This window comes from Myxocyprinus asiaticus, chromosome 29 (assembly GCF_019703515.2).
Source record: "Myxocyprinus asiaticus isolate MX2 ecotype Aquarium Trade chromosome 29, UBuf_Myxa_2, whole genome shotgun sequence".
In the NCBI taxonomy this organism is placed as follows: Eukaryota; Metazoa; Chordata; class Actinopteri; order Cypriniformes; family Catostomidae; genus Myxocyprinus; species Myxocyprinus asiaticus.
The window spans coordinates 14,763,302-14,784,737 of NC_059372.1; the positions used below are offsets into that span (position 1 = coordinate 14,763,302).

Here is a 21,436-nt window from a genome sequence, read left to right on the forward strand (position 1 = left end):
AAGTTTGCCCTTGGATTATTAATAACATTTTCCAAATCCGCCTGATAATTATCCAATAAAGTTGTCTGAATGTCCAGGAGCGTCTGACAATCGAAGCGACCAGCAATTAGAGACACATAGAAACATGCAAACAAACACACACATGGAGAGCACCAGACGGCATGCCACACACACTGGCGCCATCTTAGAGCACAGCCACGTTGGTTCAACAATGTGGCACTGTCATTAATGACGTTACTCATGGAGTGGAGTAATAACTTCTGCAGAGATCGAATGGAGCAGAATAGCATCTCAGAATGTACATCATTTCGAACCTTGAGGTGGATGGGCTACAAAAGCAGGAGACCATGTAGGGAAATCTGAGACTGCAGTGGGCACAGGCTCACCAAAACTGGACAGCTGAAAACTGGAAAAATGTAGATGAATCTCAATTTCTGCTGAGACAAACGGATGGAAGGGTCAGAATTTGGCACCAACAGCATGAATCCATGGACCAAACCTGCCTTGTGTCAACAGTCCAGGCTGGTGGCAGTGGTTTAATGGTGTATGGAATGTTTTCTTTTTGTTTTGATTTTTTGGATGTTTTCCCCTTTTTCACCCAATTTGGAATGCCCAATTCCCAATGCGCTTTTAAATCCTCGTGGTCACGTAGTGATTCGCCTCAATCCGGATGGCGGAGGATGAATCCCAGCTGCCTCCGCGTCTGAGACTGTCAACCCATGCATCTTATCACATGGCTTGTTGAGCGCATTGCCATGGAGACATCCAGCTCAACCCACCACGCGCCCCACCGAGAACAAACCACATTATAGCAACCACGAGGAGGTTACCCCATGTGACTCTACCCTCCCTAGCAACCAGGCCAATTTGGTTGCTTAGGAGACCTGGCTGGAGTCACTCAGCATACCCTGGGATTCGAACTAGCAAACTCCAGGGGTGGTAGCCAGCATCTTTTACCACTGAGCTACCCAGGGAATGTTTTCTTGACACACTTTGGGCCCGTTAATACTAATCAGTCATCGCTTGAATGCCACAGCCTATTTGAGTATTGTTGCTGACTATGTGCATCCCTTCATGGCCACAATTTACTCATCTTCCAATGGCTACCACCAGCATGATAACACACCATGTCATTAAGCATGTCATCTCAAACTTATTTCATGAACATCACAATGAGTTCGCTGTCCTTCGGTGGCCTTCCCAGTCACCAGATCTAAATCCAATAGATCACCTTTGGGAAAGTGCTCAGTAAGTGTATATAGGAATATAGGTTCCTTTGGTTTAATTTTAACTATGTATGTTTTGTATCCATGCAACTCTTCTGTGACAAAGAGTTTAAGAAACAGAGGAATAGGGTGCTTGTTTAACTGATGAGAATAATAAAGTATCATACATGCAGGGTTGGGGAGTAACAAAATACATGTAACGGGATTACGTATTTAAAATACAAAATATAAGTAACTGTATTCCACTACAGTTACAATTTAAATCATTGGTAATTAGAATACAGTTACATAAAAAAATTATTTTTATTACATTTGTCATTTGTTTCATTTAATATTTAGTCCTTTCAGATGAAAAACATTTATACATATAAATGATGCGATCCAAAGTGCATTTGAACAGCGGTGAAACACTTTCTTATGATGTGTTACATTCATACGAGCAGACAGAGAAGTAAGTTTGAAGTAAGTTTGGAGCAGAAGAAATAGAAATAAACCTTGTGTAAATTGTCAGCTTTACGCTAAGCTAAAATGCTATTTCTAGCCATTTTACATGCATGTTACCAGGCACGATCATATTTTTTTATCAAGAAATTCACGCTAGATCATAATGTATTTTTTTCTAGTAAGACCTTTGATATTAGGGCAAAAATCATATTCTTGATAATTTTTTTATTGTTTTCCTGTAAAAATATCAAAAATCCTTAAAACAAGATCAGTTCGCTTTATCTTGTTTGAGAAACAACACTGCATAAGATATTTTGGTTTTTCAGAGAATGTATTTTTAACATGTGTATTTTGTCTTACTGTACTGGCAGAGTTTTTATATTCAAAACAACTGAAAAAATCTACCAGTGCTGAAGAAGTAATCCAAAGTATTTAGAATACATTACTGACCTTGAGTAATCTAACGGAATACGTTACAAATTACATTTTACAGCATGTATTCTGTAATGGAATACATTTCAAAAGTAACCCTCCCAACCCTGCATACATGTGCTGTGCATTGCTATAAAACCATATAAGGATGTCAAGATAAACAATATGTGGCTTTAAACAGCAATTTTACACACTTGTTTCCTGGTTTCATTTCATAATGTAAAGTATAACCAATTTAAAACCATATTTTTGAGGTTAAGTTACATTGATTTCATGAGTAATATAAAATATTAGTCCAGTAACAGGAGTTCTTGGCACACATTACTTATGGAAATATGTTCACATTATCCCCATGTGCTGGATTAATTTGTCCTTTTGTAACAATGCCTTAAAACCAAGCAATAAAAAATACATTTATTACCATCATTCATAAATGAGCAACACATACACATCGAAACCAAAACAGAAGAGAATGTCACATGCCTGATGTTTTGGAAACTGAAAAAAAAAAAAGAAAAAGAAAAAAAAACTACAATCATTTTCAAGATTGAAATGTGTTACTATTTATGAAACATGCCCAAGTACATTTCTTCTAATATGTTTGACATTCATAGAACAGTTCTGTCTTCCCATAAGAATCAAATACCAGTAACTTGTGGACCAAAAGCTGGATCACTCTTTGGAGACACTTTCCATACTGCAGTTGTTTCTGGATCCTCAGATGTTCCTCAAAACTTCCAATGGCACAATGTGATTAGCAAGTGCTAATAAGTCCTTATTCATCATAACTGGCAGATTTACAAGCAGATGATTCAACAGATTTATTCTCATTTTTTCCTTCTCACTTTGGGCTTTTTGACTGGCCGTAGATATGGATTGTCAATCATATTTTCCTCGTTGGCCTTCCCTGAAGCCACAATTCCACCAGGTGGCAGCACTGCATTCTCCTTATCTGCCCCCGAGTCTTCCTAAAAAAAGGGATGGAATTGAAGATCACATTATCATACACAATATTGTAAGAAATAAATGGGTGAGGAAAACCAGAAGTTTTTTTACACATTTTTCAAAAAGACGACAAACGATATAAGCTTGCCTGAATCATGTTGCTGCCGTTGTTCTCAGTGTCGGTCTGGTCATCTTGCTCAGATGAATCAGTCTCCTCTAGTGACTGTAGCTCTAGTTCAGAGGGCAGCAGGGCACTCAGATAAGGGATAGAGCTTGGCTGTGCAGCGATCACTGATTACAGAAAGAGAGATGACTACAAATACTGACACATGTAAGTCCATAATGAAACAAGATGTAACAATCAAATATATTTTTACAATAGTGGTCACTTGAAATGGAACTGTCATGGCAAGTTGAGGTCCAGAAAATCTCTAATTTAGGACAGATATGATTGGAACTTACAAGGGAACGCAGTGATGTCGTCCTTAAAAAGGCTCTGCGTCTCTCCAGTCTTGGCCATAAAGCGTGTGAGAGCACGTTCCACATCTCTCCTCTGTGAGGCTGCCTTCTCTCTCACTACCTGGTAATCTGACACTGGCTCCCGAAAGGTCTAAAATGCAGAAATTGAGATATTAAAAAAAGGATAGTTCACCTAACAATTACAATTCTGTCATCATTTACTCACCCTCATGTTGTTCCAATCATTTCATATCTTTTTTCCATACAACAAAAATGAAGTGACTGAAGCTGTCCGTCCCTAACATTATGCTTAAAATCTCCTTTTGTGTTTTATGTAATAAATAAGTCATATATTATTAATGCTATGCATATTGTTGCTCTATGGAGCACCTTAGAGGACAGGGCTGGAATTTCTTTCTGAAATAGTTTTGCATGCCCTCGCAATACATTTTGAGTGCCCTGGCAATAGTTTTCCATGCCCTTGCAATAAATTGACCACGGTTTTAGTACAGTAACCATATTTTAACCATGATATTCATAGTGAAACCTTAGTAATAATACAGGAAAACAAAAATGATGGTAATAAAAATCATAATTTTGTGGTTTTACTATAAAAATACCACAGTTTAACTATGGTTTTACTACAGTAATGAATTAGACTGTAAAAAAAAAACATAAAACTATCATTTTTGGCAGAAATAATGTTTCTAGAGTAATATTGTAGTTACCATGACTGTTGAAGGTTAACCATGTTTTGTTTTTGTTTTTAGCAGAAACAATGGTTTTAATACAGTATACTATATCCATATAGTAACCATGGTTTTACTATAAATTAACCATGGTGATTCTTGTGGTTACTATGGTTTTACTACAAATACCATGTTATTTGTAGTAAAACCATAACCACAAAATTATTTTTTTTATTATTACCATAGTTTTCATTTTCCAGTATTATATCTATGGTCTTACTGTGAATGTCAAAGTTAAATATGGTTACTATAGTAAAAACATAGTAAATTTAGGGAACGCAAAACGTATTGCAAGGGCACGCAAAACTATTTCAGACAAAAAAATTCGACACTCCTTTAAGGGGCTCTGTACTATTGCAAAATAAAAATTAAAAAATGTGTTAATAGATAAAGCCTGTTCTGCAAACTTTTGCACTGGTCACTTGTGATCACTCAAGGCGAATGTTTACCAGGTGTAAATGGGGCCAAAGTGTACAACAAGAGTAATCAACAAAGTGAGAAATGGAAGGACTCACTGGTGTTTTGATGTAAGTGTGAGGATCTGGGAACTCAGGGAAGTGGCTGGGAATGTGTGGTGGATGAATACGCTTCTGTCCGGCCGTGAGGGATTTTGGGACAACAGGAACATTTGTTACTGGAGCTGTCAAATGCAGACAGACAAAAATGTTATACAGTATTGTGCAAAAGTTTTAGGCACTTGTGAAAAATGTTGTATAGTGAGGATGTCTTCAAATTTAATGCCATAAATAGTTTTCATTTATCACTTAATGTCATACAAAGTCCAGTAAACATAAAAAAAGATAAATCAATATACGGTGTGAGCACCTTTGCCTTTAAAACAGCACCAATTCTCCTTGGTACACCTGGACACAGTTTTTCTTGGTTGTTGGCAGATAGGATGTTCCAAGTTTCTTGAATAATTCACCACAGTTCTTCTATCTATTTAGGCTGTCTCAATTGCTTTTGTCTCTTCATGTAATCCCAGACTGACACGATGTTCAGTGGGGGTCTCTGTGGGGCCATGCCATCTGTTGCAGGGCTCCCTGTTCTTCTATTCTAATCTTTTCTATTTGCAAAAGTAATGTTTGAGAGTCTAACATTTATATTTCCTATTGACACACTAAAGCTGAAGATATAAATAACCATCTTAAGAAAAATGCTTTTGTGAAACATCTTATGTGCCTAAGACTTTTGCACAGTACTGTACATTTAAAAGGAACAGTAAGTGTGCAATATTATGCCAAACTGATGTGTGACTCAAAGCCTTATGAAGCTACAGCTATAAGGGGCTATTCACACCAAGCGATTTGTTGCGGGAAAGAAAGAGGCTAGAATAGAGCAGAACGCAGGTGTTTCCACATAAATTTTTAACAGTTACATTTCTATTTAACTTGACCCAGTGTCTAAAAAAATGTGGTGCTCCTGCATTTGACACTGGCACAAAGGTAAAAAAAAACTTCCATCTAGGGCAGGGGTTTTCAAAGAGTTAAACAGTAAGCCCCACCTCTCACAAAATTTACAAGACTGCACTTTTTTCTTTCTTTTTTTTCCCTGCGGATTTATATACACACAAAAATTGTATATATAGGCCTTTACAATAGCCAAGTAAATAATAAATAAAATAGCCTATGCTAAATGTTAAAAAATAAATCACAGGGCCTGGGTAGCTCAGTGAGTACTGACACTGACTAAAACCCCTGGATTCACCTTCACCTTAAATTTAGTCTGACAGACTCATTCAGCAATTCATCCTACTCCAGATGAGTGATAAATATTTGGCAATAAATATTTCTATTAATAATATGAAATGGTATTTTGCATTATTTTTATTTTAAAAATAGTCTACCTGTTTGTCATTATGACAATGGGATTATTAAAAAAATGTCACCCATATTTGTGATAAAAACACATCACATACGTTAATCAAACACAAACACATGAAGACACATCGACCTGATATCATGTTGAACTTCGTAAATTTGTTCCACATTTTCGGATTTTCTGCAGTACAGATGCACTCTCACATGTTATGCATGCGTTCATGACATTTAACAGAATTATAACGCCATAGAGCACTGTCTATTAAGTTGGACTATGGTCTACTGAGCCAATTATTTTCACAATACATTTGTACTGTATTTATTTATCTTTTGATTTTACTTGGTGAATTTATCATAATTCTCTGTGCCTCCCCTGACATGTCCTGGCACCTCCTGGTTTGAAAATTGTGGGTCTTGGGCATGTTTACATAAGAAAACACAGTGCGAACGGACACATAACGCATTTGGGGTGAACGACCCCTAAGGCTCTGAAATGTCCCATCAGGATACCTACGTGCAGTTATGACCATCCTCTGTGATCTTTTGGCATACACCGGAAGAGTATCCACATTAAAACCTACAATTGTAGAAAAGGTAAACCTCAGAATTAGTTACAATCTCCCCGGTAAATTAATGACACACGATTCAACCATATGGAAAAGAAAAATGCTGAAACTGTCCAAAGACAGACTAACTATATTTTGACAAAGAGAAACCAACCCATTTCAACAAGTGTGATTACAACGTCAGAGAGGGTAGGGGTGCTTCTTGCTGTGTGCTCACAGTTTGCTTTCGCACAACGTCCGACCTCAGTTATATCTATCAGAGAGAAATGAGACATTTTAGTATAGCAAAAGCACATTTCTAGATATTGGCATACACTTCTATGGGAAAAAAAATAAGAAAAATACAGGGAATCTTTTAATAAAAAAATAAAAAAAAGTATTCTGGTAGTACCATAGCACACTGATGGTATTATATGGTAATACCATAGCACTCTGATATATGGTATTTTTTCAGTCAACTTGGGGTACCATGGATTTATTATGGTACATGTACAAAAAACATTTACAAGGGGTTAGTGGAGGTAAAAAGCACCTTAAAGGTGCATTCAGCTGTTTGGCCAATTTAAAAAGTTTTACACAATAACGAATGAATTGTGTTTTTATGAGTGATCTGAATAGTGTACACTAACATGAGATGAAGACTGTACTCATAATAGTTTTCTATAAAAAGTGTTTAATTCTAAATGTTGCGGGTCACCCCTTCAATGTGTTTCACCATGTTGAAATCACATGACCCGCGGAGTTTCACTAAAGGTCGAAGAAGAGAATCATTGCACTCATTGGCTGCCGCCTATGTAGATACTCTTAGCTATGCTTAGAACATTGTTGTTTGGTGACGCGAAGAGTGAAAAGAAACAGAATGAGCTTAATTGCCAAGTATGCTTAAATACACAAGGAATTTGTTATGGTAACAATGGAACATTTATTTATCGTACTTTAGCAGCGGAAACAACTGGAGATACAGTAGCTGTACTACCGAAGAAGCAAAAAAGGTCTGAAGTAACTTGCTTCAAGCAAGAAGACAGAAAGACTAGAGTAAACATCGGTAATGGTAAAGCATCTACGTCTTCATTCGTTTAGTGCAAAGTAGCTTGGCACAATGATTGTTGTGGATTTTGTTTAAACCATGACGTTTGTTGCTTGGAAACAAAAAGAGTTCTTCAAATACAGTATTCATGGACATCAAAAGCAATTCTAATCTTTCCTTTACCATATCGTTCTGTATCGCTAGATAACTGAGGTTTATTTCACGCTAAGCAGTTCTCTGATGAAAGGTAATAACTGTCTTTAGAAATAACGTGAAATGTAGACACTCTCCAAAGATTATTGATATGAGAGACAATAATAATCTATCCGTAACTGTAGAAGTCTGTTCGCTTGAATTCTGACGTTTGTTTTTAGGTAAAGCAATTATATTATAGGAGTAATAAATAACTTTAGAAATGACCTCAGACTCAGATATGCAAATGCAATTCCAAAGCTGACAAGGGCAGCAGAGACGATTATGCTGCTCCACATCGATAGATGGCAGTACAGCGTCTAACACCACTGTAAGATTGGTACTTAAAGTACACGAAGAAGAGCAATGCTAACGCTAGAGAACTACTGAATGACCCTTTAAAAAGTTCTGATCATAACAAAGCATTCCGCCATGCCTTGCAGATGACCTGCATAAGATACGTGAATGAGTGTGTGTTGACTCACAGCTCTGCATCATCTCAGTGAGCGTCTCCACCGCGGCTTTCTCAGCGCTCTCAAAGCCGCACTCTGTCAGCAGCGAGCTGACCACCACCTGCAGCGTGCGCCGCCGAGCCAGCTGATAGTTCTCCAAAGGACTCGTGCTCGCCTTACTGCCCCCCGAGCGCTACAATTAATAATAATCAGTACAAATAGTTATTAAAGATCAGGATGTCTATGGTGTTACAGACTTACATGCATGTCTCAGTCAAAACTATAAGGCATTTGTTGACTGTGTCTCAAAACCTAGCTGCCTACCTAAAAAAGAGCCCAGACATGTTGTCTAATTAGACAGCTCACTAAGTTTTAGTACACATCCTTTATGCTGCAAGTCAGACTGGTTTGCTATCAACGTCGTATATTTATATTTTTCCGATAACATAAATATATCATTGTGTTTGAACACGAATCTGTGACTAATTTTAAACATGTGATTAAATTTGTCCTTCAGCGTGTCTTATAATAAAACAAAATCATTAAATTCAGTGTTGTGTAGCTTATGTGGCTAAGCTAGCAGACTGCAGGCAAGTGAACTGAAAAGTGATATTTACGTTTCCGGAGTTTAAAGATCCGCTGCCTATCACTGCTGGATCTGCCATTTTACTCTAGTAATTTTTCCTCTTGTGTTTAGCACTCACACATACACTCTTCGTGAGTTATTCCTTTCCTAATGACTGGGGTTTTATGTAGGGTGAAAATGGCAACCCCATCAAAATTATTTTCAACAGGGCCGACACCGGAAGGTTGTGTTTTTGTGCGTGTTTCCAAATTAAAAGTCTCTGATAAAAATAGAAAAAAATGTGTATGCATGCAGATCCCTGTCATATATTTGCATAAAATGACAGAGATACACATTTATTGTGAACACATCTGGCATTAAACGCATGAACTCCATTGTGAAATGCAAAAGCAAAATTATAGTCGACATGTTTACCAACAATACAGCAACATCTGAAACAATTTTGAGAATAATTTTTTATTTTATTTTATATATATATATATATATATATATATATATATATATATATATATATATATATATATATATATATATTTAAGGTAAAGTGCCTCTAATCATGTTTGATGAGGGCTTTAATCGAGTGTGGTTTTACAGTGTTCCCTCTTTTAACTTAATATTTATTACAAAAAAATATAATAATAGCCAATTGGAATTTTAACTTGAAGGATCGAATCAGAGACTATTTAGCAGATTTGGGCTACTTCTATTAAAATGAATGGGAGAATTTGAAACGCTCAATGGATGTAGAAAGGAGGTCCCACCATAGGTAATAGAGCCAATCACCTTTTAGATACAGACATCGCCTGTCAATCAACTTGAGAATGGCTCAGTGGTAAAGATGCTGGCTCCCACTCCTGGAGTTTGCTAGTTTGAATCCCAGGGCATGCTGAGTGACTCCAGCCAGGTCTCCTAAGCAACCAAATTGACCAAATTGCTAGGGAGGGTAGAGTCACATGGGGTAACCTCCTTGTGGTCGCCATAATGTGGTTTGTTCTTGGTGGGGCGCATAGTGAGTTGAGCGTGGATGGCCTGAAGCCTCCACACCTGCTATGTCTCCGTGGCAATGCGCTCAAGAAGCCATGTGAAAAGATGCATGGGTTGATGGTCTCAGACACAGAGGCAGCTGTGATTTGTCCTCTGCCACCCAGATTGAGGCAAATCACTATGTGACTACTGTTAGAGAAAGCAAATATTTGGGAGAAAGACTAAATGAAACTTTTTATTGGTGCCAACTTTTAGTGGTACACATAGAATATAGATGTGATTTCATGGGGTCTTTAACACTGATCTAATATACATTTTATATATATATATATATATATATATATACAGTATATATCCAATAAATAATAGTAAAATAAGGACACAGAATTTCCCCAAAGGCCTTTTCATCCAGTGTGCCATATATGAAGACGGTTTTATAACTTTTCAGTTAAACTGATTTTCAGAAAAGGTCAAATTAATGTTATTTTGTATTTGGACTCTATTTCGTGCATGGATTATTTAAAACAAGATGGGTAAACTTTGCTTTACATTTTTATTTGATCACTTAGAGCGCAAATACAAAATTACATATTTTTTTCTGAACATTATAAATAAGTTATAAAACCTTATATATAATATAAAAATAAAACTCATATATGGCACATCAGATATAAAGACCTTTGGGAAAATGAGTCAACAGTAGCGGATCCTGGCATAGGCGATAGAGGCAGGCACCTAGGGTGGCAACGCTCTCTGGGGCGGCACCACAGGTTACCTGATCGATTGCCCCTGCACAGAGCTCACAAGATCGCGATGGGAGAAAGGTGCCCCAAATCGTGCCACCCCGCCCTGAACGCGCAAGTTCGCGATGGGAGAGAAGTGCCCCAAATCATGCCACCCCGCACAGAGCTCAAGATCGCGATGGGGCAAAGGTGCCCCGAGTTGTTCCTGACAGGCTACTCAGCCTAAAGGCTATAAATGGTTAGGATTATAGATGTTCATAAAGCATTCTTACATTCTGAACAAACATAAGATAACCATAATCAACAGTATAGGTACACCGTGACACAGGATTGACTCAGTGGTCTTGAGAAAATAAGTATCAACCATGTGATTGCTGGGCAGATTTGACAAAGTCATTGATGATTTGCATCAGTGCAATTTAGGTTCTTTATATATAATGTACATGTTAATATAATTTGCCATTTTATATATATATATATATATATATATATATATATATATATATATTATTTTGTGCATGTAGGAGTCAACAGTATATAGTCACTTCATTTCTATATTTATTGTCTAGTTATACCCAAAAATGAATCAATTCTCTCATCATTTACTCACCCTCATGCCATTCTAGAAACATGGCTTTCTTTCTTTTGCAGAATGCAAATGAAGATTTTTAGAAGAATATTTCAGCTCTGTAGGTCCATACAATGCAAGTGAATGTTGGCCAGAACCTTGAAGTTCCAAAAAGCAGCATAAAAGTAATCCATAAGACTCCAGTGGTTACATCTATGTCTTTAGAAGTGATATGATAGGTGTGGGTGAGAAATAGATCGATAATCCCTTTTTACTCTAAATCTCCACTTACACTTTCAGATCTGAAAGTTAAACTAAACAGGCATCACATGTGACTTTAAGATGTGAAAGTGAAGATTTAGAGTAAAAGAATTACTTAAATATTTATCTGTTTCTCACCCACACCTATTATGTTGCTTCTGAAGACATGGATTTAACCACTGGAGTCATATGGACCACTTTTACGCTGCCTTTATGTGATTTTTGTAACTTCAAAGTTCTAACCAACATTTACTTGCATTGTATGGAGCTACAAAGCTGAGATATTCTTCTAAAAATGTTTTCATTTGTGTTCAGCAGAAGAAAGAATGTCATACACATCTGGGATGTCATGAGGGTGATTAAATGATGATAGAATTTAAATTTTTGAGTCAACTATCCCTTTTATAGATTGGTTGGGAAGTAAAAGGGGGCGCCACGTCGAATCTCACCTAGGGCACCAAGTAAGCCAGAACCGCCACTGGGAGTCAATGTGTTGTTTGTTTGTTTATTTGTTTGTTTGTTTCATTATGCCATTAACAAACAGTAGCGTGGTGTAAAAAGAAATTATTTATACAAAATAAAACACACATAAGGCCTTATTACACAAAAATCTTGTGCTCAAAATCTTAAAAACGGTGCACAAATTCACAGTTTTAATAGCTTTCTTATTGGTACTGATTATGATAGCATCTATATAGTTTCCCATTTCTTTAAGAACAACAGAAAAATAGGTTTTCTTTGGTAAATTTAAACCTATATATGGTATATGTAATGATAATATGATAAGATTAATGATATATGCCTCATTTTGTATACTCATCATAATTGGAAAAAAAAAATCATTTTCATAATCATGAAACAATTTACCAACAACCTCTTGCCACAACCTCATACGTCAGTGTTTCCCAACCTTTTTTCTGCCATGGCACACTTTTTACGATTAAAAAATCCAATGGCACACCACTATCCCACACAACCATCGTCGATAGTTTTCGTTTTTAAGAACTTGTCCATGTTTTCTGGGGTGTTTCCAGAAAGCAGGGTTAATTTACCGCTACATATACCCTGAACTCTCTGTTGATTAACCCATTCCTTGCTTACTCTGGGTATGTCGGTTCCAAAACAACTGTGAAGGGTTAGTTCAATCAACCTCCTATTGGTAATGCAGAGTTAATGTGCGCGCGCGGTGAGTACTTGAGACATTTTCAATGGATCGCTGATTTCAGGAGACACCGTGGAAACCCAAGGAGAAAAAAAAAACGAGCCCCATACTTCAGCCAAGCGGAGTTGGAGGTTTTAATGCATGCTTATGAAGAATATAAGCCAATTATAAAAAAAAAAATAAATAATAATAATAATACTGCTGCATCGGCAAAGGACAGAGAGTTGGCTTGCCAAAAAATAACTGAGTTTATAAAATTATAAATACCATTTTCTCTTTCATTATGATGCAAAATTGAACATTGATCCTATTGGGCATGTTGTAAAAACCAACATTTAATAGATCAATTTCTTAACATTGTACATACTTGAGTAATGTACATTGGCTAGTAATATATTGCCTTATTTTATCAGATGTAATCTTTCTGGAGCCAAAAGTACTCTGAGCCAAGTCAAAATGAAACATTACCTTTTTGGAGAATGTTTTTATATTTCCTAAACTTCTTAAACGAATGTAACCTAAGTACTAATTGGCCAACTTTTTATAGTAAGTTTTCTTTCTGCTCTGTGTAGCCAATAGGAAGAAGGCTGAGGCCCGTAAAACGGGTGGCGGACCACCACCACCTTCACTCACTCCCGCGGATGAGCTGGCACTGTTCCTTAATCAAGGGCGACCTGTGGTCGATGGGATTCCAGGGGGCAGTTCATCAGAGTCCGCTACCTCCCATGATACAAGTGGCTTAGTAAAATGTAGGTGTAGCATATTAGTACTTACAATCTAAGTATTGTTTTTATTTATTTATTTTATCCTTAAACCATCAACACTGTCACTAATATATAATATAAAAAAGCATTCTTAATTTACTGTCACTGTTTCACTTGTGCATTATTCTTAAATTATTTTACTGCATATGGTGTATACTGTAATATTCCTAATTGTTTATTAGTTGTATTTGTTTGAGAATATGCATTAAGTATCTTACTGGTTTAATTTTCTTGCAGTTGCTGATGGACACATTATATTAATGGACTCTCCTGCAACATTACAGCCTGCCACAGTTGTGATTATTGTCTTTAGGTATTGTTTCTGTTTGCTAGACTAAACATCCTTAGTTATTTGCACTGTAGGATGAAGATGAAGTGACCACTTCTGCTGTGACAGAATTAGAAAATGAAAATGCTGGGAGGCCAATTGAGGTATAATGCCCTTTTTTTAACAAAAGAGATTAAAACTTTGTCAATGTCCTGTTACAGAATATGGCTGGGGATTCCTATACAGAGAAGGGTCCATCTAACTCTACATAGAATCTTAGCAGTGTGAGAATTTCTGCAGTTGTCTTTATTAAAATAATTGGTCTGTATATGTATTACAGACTTTAGCAATCATATTGAACTACCATTCGGTGTTCCTAGCTGCCTGCAAAGGAGCTGTATAAGGTCCATCTTCAAAGGCAAATAAGAAAAAGTGACATGGAGATGGACCGTATACAGCTTCAAATGGAGGAGAAAAGGCTGAACATAAAAAAGGCCAGACTTGAAATTGAATTGCTGGAGCATTGGCTAAAGGTGGGAACTGTATTTTGATTAATCTGTCATTTGTTGTTGAATGGTAGAGCAATAAATACAAATATCTTTTTATTATAGGAAATAAAGAAACAATAAAAACACTTGACTGTTCACTTTGTGCATTATTCATTTGGCAGATCACATCCCTTAACACCCTTCCATCTCTTTGGTTCACTGGGGGTTCCTCTTGACGATATTCATCAAGAGAAGGGGAGGGCCCTCTGGCCTCTTATTGTGGCAATGTTGTGAAGAACCACACATGCCACTGTGTTGTCACATGCCCTTTCTGGACTGACCCTGAGCCCACGCACTGAAACCTGGCCTTTCAGGATGCCAATGGTCATCTCCACCTTGGCCCGTGTTCTGCTGTGGGCCAGGTTAAATCATGTCTGTGGTCCAGGCTCCGGTTCAGGGTAGGGCATATAGGGCAGACAGGGGTACCCTCTGTCCCCCAGCAAGTAACCACTGAAGTTTCCTATAATAGTGGTTAACAAATTACAAAAAAATACTAGAATTACAAAAAACACCATACAGTATTGTGTAAGGCAAAACATACCATGTTCAAATTTGTGGCACAATGATGACTCCTGGAAAATTCTGGCATTGTGTACAGACCCTGGCCATTTGGCTTCAACATTTGTGATGAGGTGGGATGCATCACATATTATGTAGTTATTGGGGACCAGTAATGAGTGGCATTAAATGAGTTAAATATTGATTTAGCACCCAATATTCTATTGTTACCTGCACATTGATGCTATGGAATGACTTCCTATTAACATAGTCTCCTTCATTGACTGAAGGAGTTTAATAGGAATGTGGGTTCCATCAATGCATCCAATGACATTTGGGAACCCTGAAATTGAAAGTTAGATGATTAGATACATTTTAAAATGATTGTGGATGTGTACATATATACAGTAGGGATGGATAGATGAAGTAGTGCTATATGTAACTAAAAAGGTCTCTCATAAAATATCATAGGACAAAACCGCCAATGACTTTCAAAGGTTTGAGGCCAAGGAACTGCACAAAAGTGTGTAGGAACTGTTTGAGTGCAAGGCATACTGTTTGAACAGCCCTACACACAGTTGCCTTTCCCACATGCTCTGCATCACCCACATTATAAAAAAACTCCCCGTGGCAACAAAACGAAGGCCAGTGCACAAAATGTGCTCTGTGTTAAGCGCCGATCCGCGATTGTGTCACATTGGATATGAAAGGTTTCAAAAGATTCATTAAATAAATTACCAATTCTCGTGAAAAACGGTAAGGCTCCTGCAAATATTCATTTGGATATGAAAACACATCTATATGTGGTCTTATCACCCACTCACAGCGGAAAAGATTTCATATAATCTGGGCTTCCACGTCCATTGGATCTTCTTCAAAAGGGCACGCCATGCTCCGTCAGCTCTCTGAAACAAACTAACCCTGGAACGTAACCTGCTCCGGAGCTGGTTATGTTCAGAGAGTAAGTTGCTATGGCTACCTATATACCCTGAAAGTTAACTCCGTTTTTGGAACCGAAAGCTGAGGTTATCCCTTAACTTATCCGTAAACTTACCCAGGTATGTCGCATAACCTGTTTTCTGTAATCCACCCGTCTGTCTTAGTAGCATGTTTACTCGTAATGTTTGAAATTCGGCTATGCAAGAAACGCAATTAACATAGGCTGTATAATGAGGTCACAGGTGACAAGAGTGCTAATTGGGTAATGAAAAAACAACAAAATTGCTTCTTTTCAAATTTACATTTGTTCTTGCAAATTAATTCTTTCAACACTACAGCAAATGTATTTACCATATTTTCTGGAAATAAAGTCGCACCGGGTCAAAATCACATTATTGAGAAAACAAAAAAACAAAACACATAAACTGTAAGCTGCATTTCTGTATAAGTTGCACTGATGGAGTTTGGATTCGTCAGACACTAGGGCCCGGGAGCAGCCACCAGACTAGTGCGCTCCATGATGATTACAGTCCCTCAGAATCTATAAATTGTATCAGTGTTTTTGGGCTTGTTTAAAACAGGAGAATTTGCTTTTAAGTAATCGTGTGTAACAGTTTCTCATATTCGGTTTATGTTTCATGAGAGAAACGCGACAAGTAAGCCACATCTGTAACTCTATGCTGTGCACAAATAAACAGCTTTTAGTCTGTGAGCAGGGGCGGACTGGGACTAAAAAGTGGCCAACCCGATATCATGAAAAGTCATACGTAATTTACGAGCTGGCTATTTCATATGGTCTGGCATGATGTTTTTCACATAAACTCCTACGACTTCATCACGTGCAAATTCCCGGATGTCTAATGCGGAAGTAAGCGCGAGTTCCACATTAAGGAAATGCTTATTAATATTATGCCCTTACCCAAACCCCTTATCTAAACTTAACCAATTAGTAGAGTATGTAAACATGATAGGAAGCTGTTGTGTGTGACAGAAGCAAGTAATTGTTGCGTATTAGATGGAATCGATGTCCAGCGACGTCATTGGCTGTAGTTAAATTTGTATTTATTCAAATGAGCGCAGTCACACGATATCATACGAATTAGGCAAATTTAGAAAAGTCGTACGAATCCTGACGATTTTGCCATGAGAGTGTGTCGCAAGCGGCCCTGGACTTTCTGGCCCGGAGTGGCCCACCAAACCCGGCCCGCAACACACCACACCGGCTCGTTGATTTAAGTTTTTGGCTCAATTTCACATTTTTGTGTTTAAAAAAAAAAAAAAGAAGAAGAAAAAAGAGACATTTCTATTAATTGCTAGTCATGACAACGGGCCCCACAGTGCAAAAATGGTCATAACTTTAAAACATAAAACCACTGTAAATGCGATGAGCAGATTTTTTTTAGAGAAAGCACTAAAATAACCACTTTATAGCTCAGACCAATAACATGTCCGAAAACTTTTTTTCCCAACATACAGATGTTAGGTTAAAATGTACATGAAAGTAAAAGGGAAAGTGTGTATTTTAGGTGCTGTGACAAGTCAACATAAAGATCTTAATCACCTTTCAACTTTTTTCTAGAAGTGCAAATAAAACTATTGTCTTAGTTAATATGAGGTTGTGGAAATAACATGTATAATAATAATAATATATTATATATGTATATGTAGCCGTACAAGATCATTGTAACGCACTTCAAGGTCAGGAGGGAAGGGTTTCTTCACTCACAGGTAAGGGTTTTTAATGAATCACTCTCAGCGCTTACAGCTTCACAAATACACATCAGCTTTGCAACAATAACACATTAGCTTCACAAACAGTCTCTGGACCCAGACTCTCTCTCCCCCTTGGTGCTGGCGTGGTCCCTTTTATGCCGCTCTCCCCAAGCTCACTATAATTGGAAACAGGTGTTACTCATTATCTGGCTCAGGTGAATGCACCCTTACTGCTTTCTTTCTCTCCGGACGAACGCTTGACCACACCCCGCAGCCACAATCATAAAATATTGTTTAAAATAGTTAGATGAAGAAATTGTCACAGAGCAGGACACTAATGTCAATGTTTAAAATTCATGTCAATTACTCACATAACTATGTTTAAATGTTTATTTTTTTTAAATCAATGAAAACAAAGTTGGCCAGAATATGTACATATATAAATATAAACAAATATAAATATATGTAAAACAAAATAAACATACCTCTTAAAGTGTAGAACTTTGCAGATATTTTGCAGATTAATTGCCCATGAGTTTGCTGTATCTTTATATCCACAGTGTTTTAATTCCTTCCCCAGATTATTCTTGAGAAAAAGTGAAAAGCCCAATGCTTTGACAAGCGCTGTTTCTGCTATCCTTTAAACAAAGTAAGCCTCAAAGACTCAAATAGCCACAAAGTATTATTTTTCATTACTTATTTTCTGCATTTTTATCAGGCGTGAGCATTATTCAGCAAGCTGCACTTCAGCTCCCTGTGGTATGAATAAATTCTGCAAATGAAGGCCGGGCGGCTGACCTCGGTCGGGTCCTAGTGCCCAACAATGTATAGCTGCAGCCCGGAGACCTCCAAGTACCTCAAGTGGGAGGAATTTATGCCGCAAGTAGGCGGGATTTCACATATGGGTGGAGCTTAGGCAGATCCGACCTCTGTCAGTGCGACTTATGAGTTGTTTTTTTCTCTCTCTATCAACAACGTGATTTTGACCCGGTGCAACTTATAGCCAGGTGCGACTTTATTTCCGAGAAATACAGTAAATAAATAAATAAATAAATAAATAATGTATTTGCTGTGCTGTTGCAAGAATTAATTTGCAAGAACAAATCTACAAATTGGACACAAATTTGTTGGTTTTTTATTATCCAATTAGCGCTCTTGGCATCTGTGACCTCATTATACAGCATATGTTACATGCATAGTCAAATTTCAAACATTAGGAGTTCATGCTACTAAGACAGAAAACATGGACAAGGAAGACTATTTATCTAACTATAAATTCTGCAATGCAATGCTTACCGTGACGGCTGGGATCACGTCAAACTTTTATCAGCATTTAGAAAGTAAGCATAAAGAAAGTTAAGCTAAGTGTAAGTGATGCTAGCTAACTAACGTTAGCAATCTGCCTCTTGCTGCATTCCATTAAATTCAGAAAGTCAGATTTTCCAACTTCCTACTTGGAAAAGTGCAATGGAACACCACTTGAAGTCGTAATTACAACTTGGAAAGTCGTGCGGAAATTTTAAACTCCGATTTCGCCGAGATGCAGATGCGTGACGTCACACAATCTTGTCAGCACCCAGGAAGATGTACAAAAGAAGTTATTAACATTCACTTTTATTAAATATTAGCGATAAATTAGTCAAAGTTCCTACATTACATGATATTAAAGCTTGTTTAACAAATTTTAGCAGAGTAGCAGGTGTTCAAAACATGGTAAATTATACTCTTTTTTTGATAATCGTACATCTGCTAGCGTAGCAGATTGTTTATGAATTGGGTTGCAAGGAGACACCTCTGGTGTCAGTCAAATACCTGCTAAGCTAACGGGAGCGTTGCAGTTTTGTTTCATTTAACATCATCTTCCGAGCATCTGGCATTGGAATGCCTTTAGTCAGAGATATCAAGTGGAATATCCCACATCCGATTTGAATGGAACGCAGCATCTGTACCTAAACTCATCTTCACCCCTCACCAAAAGAGATTTAGTGAGTATTATCTATACATATTAGCTACCTATATATTTACTGGCTGTGTCTTGTTTCGAAGGCTGCGTGCTAGGTAGGACGCGTCCTTTGAAGGCTGCAGTATACCGAGTGTCCTCCTTTAAACAAGCCTCGTTCAAACGAGATGGCCTTTGTAGGACAAACGGAAACGGAACGTAACATGGTTGCTATGACATCACACCACTCTTTAATAAGTGCGAGCGCTTTGAGTGAGAAGGGGACAAAGTATATTAACATATATTGAGGGATGTAGCTAATGCAGTGTTAACTTTGTGAGAGATTGAGGGGACAGGGTGTGCAGTGACAAATTGTGGTTCCCAAGTTACATTTTTGCTTGTGACAGGCCACATAAAGCTATGTAGCTAATGTATATAAAGTTACATTACATCAATGTTAGCTAATGTCAGCTCCGAAATAAACGCTACACACTGCGTGGTAATGCTCCCTCACTTGGGTGAGAGAGCTAGAGATGTGACAGCAGAGAGTGGAGACCGAGTAATGCACCTCCACTTATATGAAAAATGTACATTTGAAATATACTGCTTTGCTTATGTTTGGCATTCTTTGTTCTATTTTCTAGATTTAGCTATGTGGTTAGCAAATTGCACACATTTATACAAGGCTTGTTGTTGGTTCAAAAACAACAAAAAACATACTATACTGTTTAAGAAAAGTGAAGACTTAAGTATTGAATAATTGTTTGATGTATTATGTATTTAATGATGGTTTCTAGGGGATAAGTCATACAGAAAAGCTGATGCGATGCTTGCACAAAAATTTTATTGTTTTAGGTGGATGGTAAAACTTGGAAAAGGAGTTTTGAATAAAGATGATTAGGTTGATTTCAGCTCCTTAGTGTTTATTTGTATTTGCTTGCTCATAGAAAACAAAGTAAGATTCAAGAGTCTTGGTCTTGTCTCGGTCGCGATACACTCTGGTCTTGGTCTCGGTTTAGGTGGTCTTGACTACAACACGTAGGCATGTTGGCGCCCAGGGCAGCCGCCTATATCGCCTGTAAAACAGGCCAGTACTTGTGCAGCAACGAGCGGCCCAAATTACCCGGCGGCCCACTGGGAAAACGCCCGCTGCTCCCGAAGGCCAGTCCGCCACTGTTTGTGAGTAAAACAATACACCTGTTGTATTCCATTCATTCATTAACGTTAGCGTCTGTGGATATTTCTGATATTTGCAACCCTCTTTGCAATGTATTAATTGTTCGGTTCACTGACTGAATGTTTTTACTACAAGTGTGATGATGAAGCGTCATTTTGTGGGCATGTGAGGAGTTGCGTTTGACAGCGGACTAGAGTTTGTTAGAACAATAATGTTATGATGGAAAAAATATTTAAACTGGTTGCATAAATACTTTGTAAATGCAAAATATTCTAAACTGGCAAATTTAAAACGCTTCTACCGACTCTTCACTATGTTTTGATCTGTTTTGGTGCGCGTGTTTTACCAGCCGTCATCAGTTACGTATAAATTATATATATAAATCGCTTTGGACTATAAATCGCAGGACCTTTCAGATGGTGAAAAAAATCTGCGATTTATTTTCCGGAAAAAAACGGTATTTATTTATTTTGTGGAATTTGATTAATTTTCCACAGCACACTAGTTGGGAAACACTGTCATACAACAATGCCACTCGGACTTTTATTTTGAAAGTCGTTGCCGCAGGCGTCCATCACGCTGGTGTCGCTATTTTCAACTGCCTCACCAAGCTAAAGACACACTCATCACGTCTGTAATCGCAACACTAGATTGTTGTTTTGGTTTCCCAGCGTCGATTCCTTACCGATGAGGGACTTTCGGCCCGACTGACACAGGGAGATGGGGGTACTCAATATTTTAGACCAGGTAAGCTTTTTAAAATCTCTATGTATGGTGTAGATCTCGCACATTGTGGTTCGTTCACTGCGCTTCTATGCAGAGCCTGATATGTTAGCTAGCAACCTGACGATGGATTACTCCGTATTTCTGGTCTCAAAACGTACATTTTCTGTTGTGCATTGTTCTGCAAACCTCATGTATTTGCTACGTAATGAAGCCAGGTTGCTAAAAAAAAAAAAAATAAAAAAAGCGGT

General features: G+C 37.6%; 2 protein-coding genes across 2 annotated transcripts in view; one reads left to right on the top strand and one right to left on the bottom strand.

Annotated features, from left to right (window-relative positions):
* Positions 1 to 1,510: 1,510 nt before the first annotated feature.
* On the bottom strand, positions 1,511 to 9,105 carry LOC127420465 (transcription initiation factor TFIID subunit 8-like). Its single transcript, XM_051662784.1, has 8 exons — positions 8,930 to 9,105; positions 8,346 to 8,505; positions 6,796 to 6,894; positions 6,590 to 6,652; positions 4,771 to 4,895; positions 3,510 to 3,657; positions 3,196 to 3,338; positions 1,511 to 3,070 (listed from the first exon to the last, which is right to left on the bottom strand). Exons 1-8 carry the CDS (start codon positions 8,975 to 8,977, stop codon positions 2,930 to 2,932), a joined length of 927 nt encoding a protein of 308 aa, XP_051518744.1. The 5' UTR covers positions 8,978 to 9,105; the 3' UTR covers positions 1,511 to 2,929.
* An 11,959-nt stretch (positions 9,106 to 21,064) lies between these two features.
* LOC127420445 (serine/threonine-protein phosphatase 6 regulatory ankyrin repeat subunit C-like) overlaps positions 21,065 to 21,436 on the top strand; it is a 32,101-nt gene continuing 31,729 nt past the window's right edge. Inside the window, exon 1 of the mRNA XM_051662741.1 lies at positions 21,065 to 21,209. Within this exon, the coding sequence (XP_051518701.1) occupies positions 21,183 to 21,209 (27 nt within the window). The 5' untranslated portion in view covers positions 21,065 to 21,182. The remainder of the gene's footprint in view (positions 21,210 to 21,436) is intronic.

Coding starts and splice junctions, on each gene's coding strand:
- LOC127420465 (XM_051662784.1), bottom strand. CDS start 8,977: ATGGCAGATCCAGCAGTGATAGGCAGCGGATCTTTAAACTCCGGAAAC. Junction 3,658..4,770: donor ACACTTACATCAAAACACCA/GTGAGTCCTTCC, acceptor TCTGCATTTTAG/ACCTTTCGGGAGCCAGTGTC. Junction 3,339..3,509: donor CGACATCACTGCGTTCCCTT/GTAAGTTCCAAT, acceptor TTCTGTAATCAG/TGATCGCTGCACAGCCAAGC.